Source organism: Arctopsyche grandis, chromosome 1 (assembly GCF_051622035.1).
Source record: "Arctopsyche grandis isolate Sample6627 chromosome 1, ASM5162203v2, whole genome shotgun sequence".
Taxonomy (NCBI): domain Eukaryota; kingdom Metazoa; phylum Arthropoda; class Insecta; order Trichoptera; family Hydropsychidae; genus Arctopsyche; species Arctopsyche grandis.
The window spans coordinates 7,371,562-7,390,369 of NC_135355.1; the positions used below are offsets into that span (position 1 = coordinate 7,371,562).

An 18,808-nucleotide genomic window follows, 5' to 3' on the forward strand; every position below is an offset into this window, starting at 1 on the left:
TCACAGTAAAGAATAAAATACGTTTAGATTTTTTATCAAAAATAAAAAAATATGGTATTAATAGCAGTATTAATTATTAAAAGTGTCGAGTAATGTTATTAATTAGTGGATTAGTCACGCTGAAAATTTTACTTTAAAAATTCATGTTTATATAATATGTAGATTCACGTTAATTTTATTTTCCGCGAAGAAAATATATCTCTTTTTCTTACCCGTTGGGTTTTGCAATAAAAAATAACGCATAATACGCAAATACTTTTCATCCATAAATTGCTACTACGTCAAAGCTTTGAAGTGTTGCAAATTGGAATTCATCTCAACCCACATATCTCGTTTACGTCACTTTAATTTTCTCAATCCGTGCTTCATATAAAAATGAAGACCTACTAAGTACATATAGCACGCTAGGGTACATTTGTGGCTGGCAGCTTTTTAATATTATAAGGTTTTGTACGTTATCTAAAGCCTGCTTCACGTAAATTACGTACATAATATATATTCAATAATAAACTGATTACAATTTCAATGAAAGTCCTGCGCGAAATTCAATCTAACCCAGAAAAACTAGATTACATAATGCCAATCTCGTATGAAATTTTCGCTAGTCCTTCTATTTTCAAAATTGCTTCGAACCACAAATTTTCCTATTCCATTTTCCCTTTTTTCGTCACATTGAAACAAGCATGCTGTGAGAGACGCAAAATCAGTGGGGAAAAAATATAGATATATATTACACATGCGACGGCGAAAAGTGTAGTGATTTCATGTTATTTTTAAATTGACACAAAACTATCGATTATGTACAGCTGTCACATTTGTAGTTGACAGCTGTCATCGACACAGATGACACCCACATATGTATGTACATATGTGATCATTGTATTGATAAAGCTTCTCATTAGATCACAACTGATTCCTATAAATGAGTGCTTCCATATGATATTATTATTATATAATATATTATAACTTGGAGTATTTTTTGTCAAATACTATGGTCATATACACATTATCTTAATTTATTATACCCGATTTCAACCACCGTTGGTTAATTGTAGATTTCACTAGGATTTTAACACTACTTTTCGGATTATTGACTTTACCGACAAAGCCATCATTGTGGTTAAGAGATACATAGATACTTTAATATTATACCTACATATTTTCTACCCTAACTCGAGATTTTGACTGATTCGAACACAGAATCGGTCACTGATCACGTTTTTATGATGTAGAAAAAATGTGTGTGAATGTGTGAATGTGTGAATGTATATGTATTAGTACGTGTGTTTTTTTTTGAGCATCGTTAGTCCTATCGAACTGAAACTTAGTATCGGTTACTGAAATGCTTATTGATACGATGTTAATTTTTTTTAATTTTTAAGTGGAACGGAAATGGTACATACTCTTATAGGTTTTTGAATTAAATTGTCTCCCAAACGGCACAACGAATCAGACTGATTTTTTTTTACTTGTAATAGAAATTATAACTTTATATTTGTGTTTACATATTTTTTATGTGTACGTTTATTTATTCTTTTTGAAAGTAAAGTTCTTAAAATTTGAAGGGTATACATATGTGCATATGTACGTACGTACAATTATAATATATGTATAGGTACATATGACAAGTATAAAATTATTAAATCGTGATTCACGAAAGTGAAAATAAAAAAAGCATTGTTATTATAATTCAAAGACATCGTTAGAAAATAGTAAAAGAGCGTTTAAATTTTCTAAAGAAAAATACGAAAAATGGATAAGAATTAGAAAAAAATCCCTTGTAACGTAACACAATATACTGAAATTAGATTTATACGCCGAGACCACTGAGGATTATAATATACAACTTTACTACGTGGTATAAATGTAGGTCAAACATCGAGGAATTTTCAAGAATTGACTACATTGTGACTTCGAAATAGATTAAAATTAGATTTTCACCGAAACGCATATTTCCACGATTGCAGCAATATTTTATGCGTCAATCACGGATGAAACAACAATAGAAAATAAAACAAGTCGGGAATATGGAACTTTTCACGAAAAACACAATAGAAAATAATTAAAAGCACAACGGTTCACATATTATACTGATTAATTTTTTTTCACGCGATGAAAAAAAATGTTAATCCCCAATAAAGGATAAAAGCGACAAAATAATACTTTAAAATTAGTGAACTTTTGTCTTTTTGGTGAATAGACAGCCGTATTATTGAATTCAAACTTGAACGAATTTACAAATTCTCCTTCGAACTTTGAATCTAGATTTAAATTTATTTAAAAGAAAGCCATTCAAAATTCGATTCCCTGTTCAAAATTATAGTAATTACACAGCGGACGAGTAAATTTTAAATCCTTGAAATAAATTACATCTCCGAATCAGTAAATGTATCGACTAACTAATAAGGAATGATAAATTAAAACATAATAATTTAAGGAATACATCACCGATATCGTGTCAAGAGTGTGGGATCTCGCGATATATTACATGTTTACGTTCGACGAAATCTAAACAAATTTTCCGAGAAAAAATAAGATAAGATGACGCCTAGATGTTTTATTACGGTCAACGTTACGGGACGACTATTTGCAAGTTTTACGGTTAAAATTTCCTTTTTGTTTTTATCATTCGGCTTTCGAAAAAAAATGTCACAAGAAACAGACATAAAGTCTAAATCCAATTTGGGAATAGTAGATTTTTGATAAATGCGCATACATATGAAGACCGTTCGCACATTACTACATATATTTCACCATTAGATAGTACGAATGGAAACTCGTTCAGGTTTCATTGCATGCTATGTATGAGCAAAGTACTCGTAATTCTACCGCTTTTATTGAATGTGAAAAATACGAAAGCATCCCGCAAACCAGGGGTAGTCAAACCTATGGGTTTTAGGGACGATTCTATGCTGAAATTAATGACTACGGTCTGCCCGTAGTGCTGCCATATCTGTCAGACCCCAGCAATTGCCGACTTCTGAAAACTGCAAAGGATCTTTGACTTTTGAAACTACATGCATAATCACAGCAACTTTGAACTCGTTCAACTCCTGAACCATATTTGAAAGAGCGATATATTTTAATTAGTTATTTAATTACGATGATTTAACGATAATTTAAAATCGCCGTTTTTCCAGAAAAACTCTCAGAAATTCTCTCAACAGCCATTTGTATGGTGAAAGCGGTCTTTTCAGAAAATCGTAACTTTTTTCTTGTTCCCTTCATTATTTTGAATATAAAAGTAGTCGAAGAACTTACTCGGTTATCCATATTTATTTAAAGCGTTGAAAAAATCCATATTTATAAATGTTCAAAAAATTGCTAATTTTAAGAAATATAAGCAGACCAAAATGTCTTATATATGTACGTACATATGTATACATGAGAAAATGGGTAAATATTATATTTGAACTATTTATGTAAAAATAATAAGCCTTTATGCATATGATTTACATATTTATATTTCTAAATCTGCTTGAAAATATTTATTTAAAGATTTCATCCTTACACGTGTAGCTTTCAAGATTAATTTCAGAAAGTTAATTATTATTATATTTTTACCCAGCGGTCAAGATCTTGACAACCCATGTCGGCACAACACCGTGAATCTTCAGCTTATAGCATTTTATCTTGCGTTTTTTTATAGTAATGTCGGGTCATATGTATGTATGTGTACGTTAGACTACAGTCATTAAAAGCAATATAGTCTGATGTTTAATATAAAAACGCACTAAATACGATAAACGAATTTTTAACACAGTAACGACGTTGTTGCACAGGTTGTACTCGTTAAAAATTCATTTTTTAAACAAATAACTTATGGAGTTTTTTTGGACATTTGCATTAATATACGAGATTACATACATAAATATGTATATGTACATACATATACATATACAGTACACTCTCAATTATCCGGGCTGATGCTGGAAAGGGAGGATACGGATAATTGAAAAACACGGATAATACAAAACATCAAATTTTGAATTGGTTTCGAGTATATGTAATATCATATTAACAACACAAATTTTTGTTTCATAATTTTAATACTCATTATTTATTAAGAAAAACGTTTATAGTTAAGCAGATGTGTGGCCGTTAGTACCTATAGTTATGTAGTACTACTGTTGCCAAAATATAAAAAAAATCTAGTCAACCAGCCAGACGAAGCATTGAAGTTGTCTACTAATCCTAATTTTTCATGGAAAAACTTGGCTGTTTCCATACACATTATACCGCTAATTGGTATTCCTTCTGCTCATTTTTGATTTAACTATATGAGTATAATTGCAATCTCTCGCGAACGCCTCCAACTTATTTTTTTGTTTAACTACATATATTTCGAACAGGTATGTAAGTAATTTAATAGCAAAGAAAATAATTTCACATACAGAGTATTATAATTGATAATAATTAAACATACGTATGTTCGAAAAAATCTGCTCTGAATACACGCACTTGTTACTTCTTCGATGATCAAAAGCGACTGAAAGAATTGACGCAATAGTAAAATACATTTAAAAAGGGAACGAAAAACATTTCTGTGTGACATAATTTGTTTCAAATAGCACGCATGTTTACGGTCGCAATCAATCTTTCATTATCATATAAGAACAAAATTTAATTAATTTAAAAAAATTAATTAATATTTTTCAAGCACATATAATCCACAAACCGGATAATCCGCATCCGGATAATCGAGATTACAATGTATTTAATCTTGAAATCTCATTTCACTGTACCATTAGAAAAATGCTGCCTACTGACGAGCGTTTTATTTTACAAAATAGTGTAACGTGAATTGTACATACATACATATGTGGTTAATTAACACTCATAAATCAAATGTAATCAACAAAAAGAAATATTAGTTAAATAAGATTTTAATCTGTAAAATTTTCTTATGATGCTTAAATTTATTATTGATTTTAAATAATCCTAGAGCTACGTAATTCAAAGGCTAAACATATTACTATAAATGCTTATTGTATTATAAAGAAATCGTAAATTTGATCATTATATAATATTTCAAAGTCAGCTAAATTTAATAAAAAAAATTCGGGTGTGACCAACCCATGACTTTATCTATGTATTTGAGGAATATAAGAAGGTTACAAAACAAAATTCGATATTGAACTAATAACTATGATAGCGATACAAATTGAGCGCAAATATATGCAAATACTTGCACAAGACAAAATTTCTACTTCCGGTTGGCGGATTTTGTTCAATTTTTTTTAATTATTTAAAATCAGTATAATTATTATACACATTTAATATCAAGAGGATAAAAATAATTTAAAAGGTCAAAATAAAATAATGAAATATTGTTTTTAAAAAAAATACTACTTCTGGTTTACGAATTCTGACCAAAACGTTACCAAATCTAAGTTAGTACATAAACAACACAATAATAAATTTTCAGCTTAATACGTTCAGGGGTGTGGACAGGATCCAGGCGACAACATTTTTGACCTTTCTAATAGGAGAAAATCCCACTTCCGGTTCATTAAGTTGGATGGTTTTATTTTTTATTTTTACTTAAAATCACTATCTCTATTATACACAATAAATATCAAGAAGCTTAAAATAATTTAAAAGGTCAAAATAAAATAATGAAAAAATAATGAAATATTGTTTTTAAAAAAAATACTACTTGCGGTTTACGAATTCTGACCAAAACTTAACCAAATCTAAGTTAGTACATAAACAACACAAATATAAATTTTCAGCTTAATACGTTCAGGGGTGTGGACAGGATCCAGGCGACAACATTTTTAACTTTTCTAATAGGAGAAAATCCCACTTCCGGTTTATTAAATTTGCTGATTTTATTTTTTATTTTTACTTAAAATCACTATCTCTATTGTACACAATAAATATCAAGACGCTTAAAATAATTTAAAAGGTCAAAATAAAATAATGAAAAAATAATTAAATATTGTTTTAAAAAAAAATACTACTTCCGGTTTACGAATTCTGACCAAAACGTTACCAAATCTAAGTTAGTACATAAAGAATATAAATATAAATTTTCAGCTTTATACGTTCAGGGGTGTGGTCAGGATCCAGGCGACAACATTTTTGACCTTCCCTCCAGAAGCTTCCGGAAGGAAAAAATCCCACTTCCGGTTTATTAAATTTAGTGATTTTTTTTATTTTAATCACATTGATACAAGAGTTATACTTGAATTTTTTCGTGAAGACCACACATGTTTAAGGGGTCGAAAAAAATAGTGGAAGAAAAATCGAACAAGAGTAAACTGCCACTTCCGGTCGACGGACGCTTACCAAATTTTATACATAACTTGCTATTGAGCTTAAATTGATTGATATGAAATTTCAGTTCGATAAATCAAAAGGCTTTTGAGAAAAACATAAAAAACCTCGATTCTCTAGAGTAAAAGTACTACTTCCGGTTCAGATAAAAATATTTAAAAAATATAAAATTATAAAAATTATTATTTCTAGTACATGTAAAAAAAATCAGTCCGATTCAGTTAGTAGTTTGGGAGGAAATCGAATTCAAAAACTTAAAAAAAAGAGGACACCTATAAGGGGAGGTACCATTTCCGGTCAACTTAAAAATTTAAAAAAAATTGACGTAGTGTCTATAAGAATTTCATTAACCGATACTAAGTTTCGGTTTGATAGGACTAACGGTGTGGAAAAAATCCCCAAAGTACACAGACACACACACAGACACACACACGGACACACACACACACATTTTTTCTAGATCATTAAAACGTGATCAGTAATCGATTCTGAGTTCGAATCAGTCAAAATCTCGAGTTCGAATTTTCGCATGATCACAAAACTTCATCTATTGTTACTACGTACATAGATAAAGTAAAAAGAACACTGTGAGCATATTTGACCAAAGCGAGAGAACAAAAGAATTTTGTCAAAGACGACGACATGTTCTCTTGAAAACTCTACCCTTAGGTATATTCCTTAGGACCGGGGCTGGTATGTAATAAATATATCAATTACCTAAAAAATTCGATTGAAGACGCCTAGCATGAGGTTTAAAGATTTTTATTAGAAATCTCCACATCACGATATATGTACATAGATACGTATGTATATCCATTTAATCTAGTTCTTTGAAAAAGATTTTCTTATGTTTTCAGTTCTCTTTGGGTTTAACAGAAAATGTAATTTTCAAAATCCGAAATGAAATCGAAAGCAGCGAAAAGTCGCAACATACGTATGCACAAAAGAAACATTCATACGCTAAGCTAAATCCCCCTTTCTTTTTTAAATTTAGAGGGAGAGGCTGGTATCCCCATAGCCCCCCCCTGACTACGGTCGTAAACCAACAAAATCAAATCAAACCTTATTTACATATCTTTTCAAGTAATACGCGTTCGATTAATTGTGGGAATAGCAACATGCATACATGTCAACTCATCTGTATATTTTTTTTTATTACCTAACAATTGTTTGCGTAAAATCGGTCCAATTGTAAATACATATTTATATTGATTGGAAGCAATATACTGTTTATATAATGGTTTTGATACATGTATGTTCGTATAATATGATCCAACAGTCTATATATTACATATCCATACATACATATAATATACTTTTGGTTTCATATTACTTAAATGGTTGCAATAAGGGACCGCTCGGGATGTCATTTTTCGGGCAATTGGAGCGAATGTAGCTTTTAACCCAGATATCTAACGCATAAAAGAAAAAGCACATAAAATTTCCTATAAAAGAAAAAATCAACGATCTTTCCGTGTGCGTGCATGTGTGTGTGTGTGCGTGCGAGTGTATGCTGCAATATCGCATCGGCCATTAGTTGCTTTATTTATTGCAAGTGTAAATATTTGTTTTGGAACTGTAATAAATATATATATATATATATATATATATATATATATATATATATATATATATATATATATATATATATATATATATATATATATATATACATATATAGATTATATAAACAGACTTACCTGCGATGGCTAGTTGCATTATGAAATAGTTCATGCGACTCTTGCGAGATTTTGCCAAGAGTAGTGCTGCTATCACCGTTCCATTTCCTGCTACGATCGCTACGAAGAGTATCCACATTACGGTGAACTGCACAGTCTGAAACACGTCAAAAATCAATTATTGCATCTATTTTTATGACATGTATATAAAAGTGTTTGTCCGGGAAAAAAATAGCTATCACATGTTGAACTACGTAGAAAGTTACACGTATTATATGAGCCTTTATATTTGAAAGTGGCGGAAGTTCAATTTTCAGTTCCAAAAACACTATTTCTTTTTGACTTTATTCACAAATTGTTATCACTTATTTTAATTTGATATGTCCAGAATCTCGGAAAGCAGAATAAACGTATTTCAGGCCACCAGAATCACATATGTATATATTATTATTGTTTACATATGTATGTATATATCAGGAAAGCCTTACAGGTAACCCCAATTTGTCTTCCTGGCCAATTACAAACATTGCAGCATTTTTTCTTTATTATACAAGTCGCTGAATTACGAGACACTGAAAAACTCGCAAATCACCGAGACATCTATGAATTGTACATACATTTGATTGTAAACTAATCAATCTCAAATAGTGGTGACATAGTAGGTACGAAGGATATTTAGCAAATTTTACTGGGAACCGTTTCAACAATGAAATCAGAGAAATTTGGCAAACTCTGATAGGAAATGATCGACCTGGAGTCACAAATATCCAAGTCTGACCAGCAGCACTACAGATATACTCATAAAACTTCTTTTCAATCGAGGTCAGCTCATGGAATCGAACCCAGCGCCTCTCAACGCTAAGCAGAAGCTTATCGACCGAGCTATGCTGCTGGCTAATGTAATGTATGTATGTATGTAATAGCGCTATTCTGTGTATCTGTAACCATGCATCGCTTTTGATAGCTTTACTATATTTGGCAAATAGCTACATATTTTTTTTAATCGAATACATGATTGAAAATTTTCATTCGTTATTCTACTTCTAAGTTTATTTTTTATTTGGTTCATAGTTAGAATGTTTGTTCGCATATATAACATACATATGTAGAGCCAAAGATTGTGAGAATACCAAAAACTAGTTGTTTTAACGCGTCATATGTGTCAGGCAAACTATTCCAACGTATCAAATATTATTGTTTCTATTTTAGGTAGTTGTTTTATAGCTTATGCTGAGGAATTTTTAGACATTTTTAACGCTTTAACTTCTTCTAAAAGGGTTCAGAGTACATATGTATATACATTTATGTTATTTTTAATTTATACCAGAAAGTCCCAGCAGGTAACCCCAATGCGCCTTCCTGGCCAGAAACATTGTACGTTTTGATTATTATTAGTGTTATACTTATAAAAACTACATAAATATGTACAAATCAACTTATATCCACAGAGACATCTATGGTCAAAATTGTAAATTTGCAGCATTTTAAACAATTCAGCGAAATTCGAGATGGCTGAAAACTCGAGATTTTGCAAGAAATTGGGTAAAATTACTAATTCGCTGAAACCGTTTCAATGAAAATCAGATAAATTGGCAAACTCTGATAGGAAACGATCGAGCTGGAGTCACAAATCCAAGGTCTGGTCAGCAGGCATCAATGGGATTTGAACCCGTGACCACTCTGTTCAAAGCATTATACCTATGTGTATGCTAACCACTTGTCTATTATGCTGGTTGGTTACATAAATACATATGTATGTATGTACATATTTATTAGTTGGTGATACTAGATTTCTAGATACTAGTTAGATATAAGATACACAACCTTCATGGTGGGATTCGCGGACGACATCAGAATGCTGGTGTCGGCAAGGAAACCCGAGTGGCTGGAGCTGTACACTAACGAGGCACTCAGAAGGGTATCCAAATGGATAGACGGAGCGGGACTGTCGCTTGCAAGGCAGAAGACGGAGGCGATCTTTTTCACCCGCCGGCGAAAGCTGACGCCACCGACTATCAACATAGGAGGAGAGCTGGTACTGTTCCAGAATTCCTTAAAATATTTGGGAGTACATCTGGACAAAAAACGCAAGTTCCGGGAGCACGCGACAAGGGTGGCCGAAAAAGCGGCAACAGTAACAGCGGCGCTGGGACGACTGATGCCAAACCTCGGAGGGCCGAAACCAAAGAGAAGGAAGCTGCTGAACAGCGTTGTCCATTCGACGCTTCTCTACGCAGCACTGATCTGGGCGGATTCCATGGAAATAGAAAGGAGGAGGAAAAAGTTAGCCTCAGTACAGTGGAGGAGCGCACTCAGAGTAGCCACGGCGTACTCGACTGTCTCCGAGAACGCTGTTCTGGTAGTTGCAGGAATCATCCCGATCGATCTGCTCGCAAAGGAGAGGAAGCAACTCTTCGGCGGCTCTAGAGACAATGCATCGGAATCCCGAGAAGTAGCGACACGCAGGCGGAAGGAGATACGGCAAAAGCTGATGAGGTGCTGGCAGAGGCGGTGGGACGAAGAATGTGAGGGACGCTGGACCTACAGGATCATCCCGTCCGTGGGCGACTGAGTTGAGAAGAAACATGGGGATACCAGTTTCCACTTGACATAGCTGCTGACGGACCACGGCTGCTTTGGCAAGTACCTTCACAGGATTCAAAAGGAGGCCGAAACAAAATGCTACCACTGCGAAGCCGAAGTGGACGACGCAGAGGGCGACGACCTTTTCGGGTGCCCAGCTTGGGCGGAAGAAAGAGAATGAATGGAGGAAATCGGAGTGACCTCACCCGAAAACCTGGGCATGAAGCTAATAGAGAAGATGGAAGCTTGGGTAATCATCGACACGTTCTCGTCAACGGTGATGCGCAAGAAGGAGGCGCACGAACGAGAGAGAAGAATGCATGCGAGATGGTCCCCCACTCTTTGAAGTAATGCACAGAAGTCCCAGAGAGTGGAGGTCGGGGGTGGGGTTTAGCCGGTAAAAATCCGCCACTACCCTGCAGTTCGGACTGTAGGCTGTCTTCCGAAGATTCCCCACCTCCAGCGCAGCGAAAAAAAAAGATACTAGATACTAGTTATACACTTTAAAATAAAGAATTGAATTTGTAAAATATAATTCAAATGTCTGGAGAGTTTGTTTCAATATTCATATGTATGTATGTATGTACATATGTATATATATTTTTGAAGGCTGCGGTTACGAAATGAAAATGACTAGTGAAAGAAAAGGGCGAGAATTTCGTTTCCAATCTTGACAAAGTTGTGGGCAATAAGGAAGTGTTCCGAGTTGCAATATTTATTTTCCGACTTAAAGGTTTGTATGTATTTTCATCTTTGTTTGTGATACATTTAATCAATACATTTTAGCATTGGAAAAAATGCATATTTCTAAATTTTTAAATTGTACTTTGATTTTTTTAGTACTGTCACAACAACACAAACAAACAAGCACACTTTTTTTCCTCACAATATTTCTTTTTTTGATTTAATAACGATGAAAAATACATGCATAGAATGTAATCCGATTATCATTAATTTGCGCTTAAAAACCATGCCTTTCACAGAATTTTTCTTTTGGAAAATCTACGGAAGCAATTAGTGAAAACGGCTTAATTGTACAAACATATATAATGTAATAATTTATTGTAGCGGAAACGCTTTTCTGTGTGGATTAACTTACATTCAAACGCGAAGAATTATAACACATGTACATATGTACATATATGTATCTTTATACGTCAAAAATATACATTGTCAGAAGAACATATATAATTATAATTATTACACCAGGGTGGGCACACAATTTAACATAAGATTATTACGTGCAATAACATACATGTAATGTTAACTCGCCGAATGAATGTAGGAAAATATAATTGAGCGAAATTGTAGCATAGTAAATGTAAATTAACAAAATAAACCTCGTAATCAAGGAGGTAAATGTTATAATATTAATATTATAAACGAGTGTTGGGCCCGATATATATATATATATATATATATATATATATATATATATATATATATATATATATATATATATATATATATATATATATATATATATATAATATATATATATATATATATATATATATATATATATATATATATATATATATATATATATATATATATCCGAGACCATTAGCTCAATTTAGACCCATATTCAGGCTATTTGGGGTGATCGGTTCGAGTCGCGACAAAGTCGTCTCGTCGAAAAATGAATTAATCGATTTTTATCGATTCGTTCATTATGTTCGGCGAGAGTTAGGACACACACACACACACAGATTACCGTATTTATATATATGATATGTGTATTATAATTGTAATAATTACTGCCAAATAAACATTTTAACTAGAAAAAAAAATTTTTTAGGGACCGGGAATTCATTCTTTCAGATTTAGGGGGTCGTGACGTGAAAGTAATTGGGAAGCACGGCTCTAAATAACGTTAATATTCAATAATCGTACAGAACGTATGGGCAACCAATCAAAACGGAGTAAAGTCATATCTTCGGTAGTTGTCGGGAGTGGTCGGGTGTCGATTTGCAGTAACGCTCGGGGCGATAGCTAATAATAATCGAAAAAAATAGGAAGTCTTTAAATAAAGAATTGAAAACTCTCTATGGGAGTCTGCGTATTTTTAAGAATTTAAAATTATTACAAATAAAGAATTCAAAACTATCTATGAGAGTCTACGAAAATAACGGTTCCGGTTCCGGATTTTTTTTTTAGTTTTATACGAGTATGTAATAATTTTACCCATGCGATGATGTTTCATCGGGCTATTCACTAGTCCATACATAGTATATAATAGTGCTATTCTGTGTGTCTGTGTGCAGTAACGCTCGCCGTTCTATAATAGTAGTGTTGCGTAAGGGTTGGGTGGAGGATCCAAGTAAAAGGCCAACAGTCGTTTCACAGCATTTATTGATGATTAAGGAGTTACACACACTGTCACTGCTCCGTCCAGAATCACCTGAGATCGCTTACGTACCGCCTTATAAGGGGTAGATCTCTCAGGACGTCTAATCTGTTTACCTACTGTATAGTCACGTATTCGGATATGTATTCCCACGGTATGAGAAGTGCAATCATTGTTTCATGCACTTAGCTTGTCGCTAATCCTTAAAACCACTTATACCAGTCGCACGGTATGCATTTAGTTAATCCGTTAACAGATATCCGTTACAGATAATCTTTGAACGGTCACACAGTCTGTGGGATTCTATTCGCTTAATCCGCGGCGTACGTTACAGTAGTTTCGATTTGACATATGAACGTCACAGCTATGGTATATATATATATATATATATATATATATATATATATATATATATATATATATATATATATATATATATATATATTTTAAGGACTTGACAAAGGGTATTGATATCCAATTGTTCCTTTCATCCTCATTCAAGTTTGGTAAATATTTTTTGAAAAATAGTATCGATTCGGCCATGTGATCAAGTATAACATTTTTCACTGAAGTCGACAGTGATATTTCATTATTCGTGAGAAAATCATTCAAACACGAAAACATCTCCGTGCATCCTTGACTAATACCTTTTGACCACAAAGAAAGCTTTTGCTGGAAAGTTTTCATATAATGTGTTATTATTTAACAGACTTTAATATATACATTCCCTAAATATGTAATGTGGAAAAATATTCATAAATGAATATTTGTACTTTCAACTGAATATTTTCGTGGCCCCCGCGAGAAATCCTACGGCCCCCCAGGGGATCGCGACCCCCCAATTTGGGAAGCACTGATTTAGATCACTCTTTGTATCCGCATCATGGTGTAGTGGTCAGCGTATATTGATATGGGCGCGAGGGGTAGGTTCGACTCGGCGTCCTGGAATTTTTTTGAGATGACTGGTTGGCGGTAAAGTCGTCTCGTCGAAAAATGAATTTATCGATTTTTATCGATTCATTCATTATGTTCGGCGAGCGTTAGGACACACACACACACATACACACACACAGATTACCGTCTTTATATATGTATATGATATATGATTATGTAGCTACATATCTGAAAGTTAACGTTTTATAAATCTAATATATAATTTGGAAAAAGACTTTATATGTAAAATTTGTTGGCAACATCGAAAATAAATCAACTTTTCTATGACGATGATATTGATATCGTTAAATATAATTTTTTTCGATTCAAATAAATTTAATAAAAAAACAAATGAATATTTAAAATTAGATTAGCCATGTTTAAGCTGTTTATGTACATATATTATAAATACCGAGCGGAGCCGGGTAAAACCACTAGTATTCGATAAAGTAAATACATACATATATTATCATGATTGAATTTTCCTCTACAGTAAATTGTATAGATTTAGTATCATTTTATAAGTCGTATCATATTGTCGATAAGTCTTAATGTGAAATGATCTGGAAGTTGAGATTTGCGAATACATAGTTCGGTTTACTTTTAGGCCAATAGTCCCACAAGTATACTGAGAGTTGGGTGTTAGCAAGCCCATATTTGTGTTGTCTGTATGATTCGGGTGTGCTAGGCGGCGATTTATTAAAAAAGAAACGTCGAAAAAATAAAATAAATCGATTTCGCCGTATATCTTGCGAAATTTTTACGACTGCCGAGAAGAAAAGCATCAGAAAAAATTGTGAATTATGGTTCCACCAATCCGTGTAAACAAAAAAATAGCCATAAAACCCCGGCATCAGGACGAGACACTCCGGATTTATTCCTGAACTTTCGATAATTTCTGGAAAAAAAATACTGTCAAGACATCGCAAGTTTGTTGATGCGAGAACAAAAAGAAAGAAAAAAAAACGCTTGACGACCAAATTAATATATTTTACTAGATGAAAATTTTACGAGTTCTTTGGGTATTTACATATGGATGTACATATGTACATATATGTCCCTTGTAACCATTCTTTGTCGATTAATCTGCAAATGCTCTTCAATTCAGAATTTTTCTTGAAATTCATACATTATATCATTACATCGTATATGTAGGTATTTTATATTTGTATTATGGACATGTTGAATGAAATTTCTATACCTCTTAGTATTTTTGAAGAGCTTTTTACATATTAATTACATATGTATATGTCTACATACATATTTTGATTGATGCTTTATCGTAATGAATTCTTAAATACAGAGTTCTACTTTGATCATGTTCAAAGAACGCATCTATTATACTGAGCATCAAAAAAATTACCGGAGCGGAGACTAATTAATCTTTACTAAGTTTTACTTACTTAATTCGAATATGACAATGATTTTTGTTGGTTTGTTCTCATTTCCATAAGAGATACATATGAGCGCTTAAAAATGGGCAATTTTTACAGGTTTTCGTAGTCTTTAATTCAAAATCTAGTATTGCTGTACCAAAAGTGATTATTGGAATCTATATTCAGATTTTTTTCTATTGATTGTGTTGCTTTGAAATACTAATAATTACTTATCTAGCGAATAAACGTGAATAAAGTGAGAAATTAGCTAAATTACATACTTTATAATATAATGGAAAAAAATATTTTCGATTTTTAAAATTCGCAAGATAATTAATTATAAGTATAATAAAAACAATAAAAATCACAATCAATAGAAAAAGCATCTGACTATTGATTCCAATATTCACTTTTGGTACAGCAATACTAGATTTTGAATTAAAGACTACAAAAACCAAAAATACTGTAAAATTGCATATTTCTTTTAAACGCTCATATCTCTTAAACGAAAGCAAGCCAACAAAAAATAATGTTATATTTCAGTTCACTGGGTGAAGTTTAGTAAATATTGATTAAACTTCGCTCCGGTAAGTAAAAAACCGTGTTTTTTTTTGTTTCTCAGTGTTATTAAATATGTACGAGCCTTGAGATGGAAAAGTCTACGTATGCACTCATTAAAATACATAGAATATTAAATCCATCTTTTGACTGAAGTTAAAATAATAAAAGCGATCTTTCAAAGTTAAATTAAAATTCTAGTAGACAATAACATCAAATTTAAGTATATTTCATGCTAGTTATTAATTTCAGTTGAACAGAAGTAGTAAATCTCGTTATACATACATATGTATGTACGTATGTAGGTGTCCTATTTTTTTCATTACCTCCAAAACCGATTAACGAATTGAAAGCTGAAATTTTGAACATACAATACATTTGTAGGTACATATAGTAAATTTTCTCTGCCTGCCTGCACATTATATTCTTTATGTCCCATTTTGGAGTTAATCAGGATTTGGTAAGAATTTGCTCACTTGAGTGGTAGATTTTTCATGAATAATAATTATAATATTTTCTTATTGCATTAGTTTTTCATTATAACTTTATAGGTTACCTAAACACAATCTGCTTTAGGTCATCGAATTTAGTGAGTCTTTAATTAATATCATGTATTAGATGCATTACATACGAGCATTTATAATAATTGTAAATAGGTTTTTGAGCTATTTTTCCTATTGATTTGTCATTAACAATAGAATAATATAATACTATGATTACTAATAAAATTGTAAAATAGAAAATGATCAGTAGATCAGTAGTAATTAAAATATGTAGATATAAGATGTATTGGGAACATAATTTAGTAATAAAAATCAAATTATAACTTTATAAAAGGACGTAGTTTTAAATTACAGATGATGTTTTGTAATCGTTTGAAAATTTGACCTCGTTTCGTATAAAAACATAGTAAAGAATTACATACATAGCTAATAGCTGATTTATTAAAGTTCTATATGAAATGTTTCGCCTTCTTCATTTTAATAAAAAAGTATTGCGATAGTAAAATTTTATACAATAAATCCGAGTACCGTGATTTATGGTGAGAACGAGAAGAAAAACCACCAACTGACAAAATTGAACATTCATCATATTCTCGTACTACATATGTATTTCCTCTGGAGAAAAGCGGAGCAATTAAAGCAAAATTATTAGGAACAATAATTCTTAGATATGAACTTTTGAATGAAACCTTGCAAAACCTTCACTTCCACCAATCCTCTCATTTAATATAACATTATCCAAAATAATCCTAGAATATAAGCCGGAAATCTCCTTAAACTCTTAAAATACACGATCTCAGCAACAGATTAACTGTTATTATAGGGCTTATCGGTTTATTTATTGTATAGAATTTAGGAGTGTGCAGTGTAATACTTTTCGGATTTTTTTTCATAATTTAAAACTTATTTATTTTACCGTCTAAAAATATATTTTAAGATAAATCCACGTTTTCGTTTTATACAATATGTACATACTCATATATTAAACATATATTTACTTAAGTAAGCTAGCGATAAAGCTTTTAGCAGGAGTGACGATAGAATGCATATATTTCGAGTGGCGAGAGAAGTGCACTCGTTAATGTTAACATATTGTTTTTCCGAAATCCCTAAGTACGAGTAAATCTACGCGAGTCGAAAAGTAAACATTTACATGGGATAAACTTTACGATGGAGTTGTTAACATTATTGTCGGAAACATTTTCCTCGAAGATTTATCGAGAAGTCAGGACTATTTGTAATCGAAATAAATGCAAAGCATCCAGCGCTAATATGTATTTAGAGATCGATTGTGTGATCCTTGGCATCGCTTGCAAACATTCAAGCTCTTGCATGGATGGATTGGCTTTGAATTAACTTTCTAGATTTAGCACTTCGTTCTTCCGTATTAATTTTAAAAGTTTTTGCATATATTAGTATGATAGATATTACATATATATTTATTTTAATCCAAAATAAATTCAAAAATCGTAATTGAGGATAAGAAAATTTTCTTTCAAACCTTTTTGTCGACCGGAAAAGTTACCCCCTGTTATAAAAGTCCTCTCGTTAAAAGTTTTCTTTGATTTTTTTTAATATTACTTGTAATTGGTATGGTTAGATTCATAAATTAATATTATTTCAATAGGAAAACTTTTTACTTCGAGCAAATTTGACGAAGTTATATGTATATACATATATAAATACCATTTTGAAGTGTTAATTTACCGGGTTCGATTCCGTGCTAATATTTAATACTGCTGGTCAGATTTGGATATTTGTGACAATCGTTTCCTATCAGAGTTTGCCAATCTGATTTCATTGTTGAAACGGTTCCTCCATTATATTGGAAAAATCCATCCTACCCCGCTATGTCACAAATACCTGAATTTGATTTATGTACATGTCTAAATCCATGTCTTTATGGATTAATTAATTAATTAATTTCGTGCTATTCAGCCTCTCGAAATACAGCGATGTTTGTAATGAATTGTCTATGTATGCGCATTGGGATTTACCTGTTAGGCCTTCCTGGTATAAATCTATGTAATATGACAAATAGAAGCTTATAAAACGTCTATATATGTAAGTGTATCTAACATCTATCCATGGCAATTATTATACATATGCATTTTTTTATGTATTCCGTTTTCGTTCCGGATTATTAATATATTCCGTTTCAAACATAAATATTCAAATATAAATATCATAAAAACATAAATATTCAAACATAAATATCATGAAAACATTAATATTCAAACATAAATATACCGTATAAAAACAATTAATTATTACTATACGTATTGTATCTTTATTTTAAAACATATATCAATTTGTTTCCGAAACCACCCGTTGAAATTTCAACGGGCACAACACTAGTGTAATATAAAAATAAAAATATATGCATATGATTTTTACAATAAAATTTTATTTTTTTTAAATTGTATTTCTACTGTAATCGAAAGATAAATCTGGTTAGAATGAGCTATTTTTTAAATGTATGACTTTGGTTTGGGGGGGGGGGGGGGGGTTTATATTGATTTCATATTGACCGCACCAGGTTAA

The 18,808-nt window shown here is 31.9% G+C and overlaps 1 protein-coding gene across 1 annotated transcript in view; it reads right to left on the minus strand.

Moving 5' to 3' along the window:
• Window positions 1-18,808, minus strand: part of CCAP-R (Crustacean cardioactive peptide receptor) — a 129,052-nt gene that overhangs the window by 46,060 nt on the left and 64,184 nt on the right. Inside the window, exon 3 of the mRNA XM_077446292.1 lies at window positions 7,983-8,118. Within this exon, the coding sequence (XP_077302418.1) occupies window positions 7,983-8,118 (136 nt within the window). The remainder of the gene's footprint in view (window positions 1-7,982; window positions 8,119-18,808) is intronic.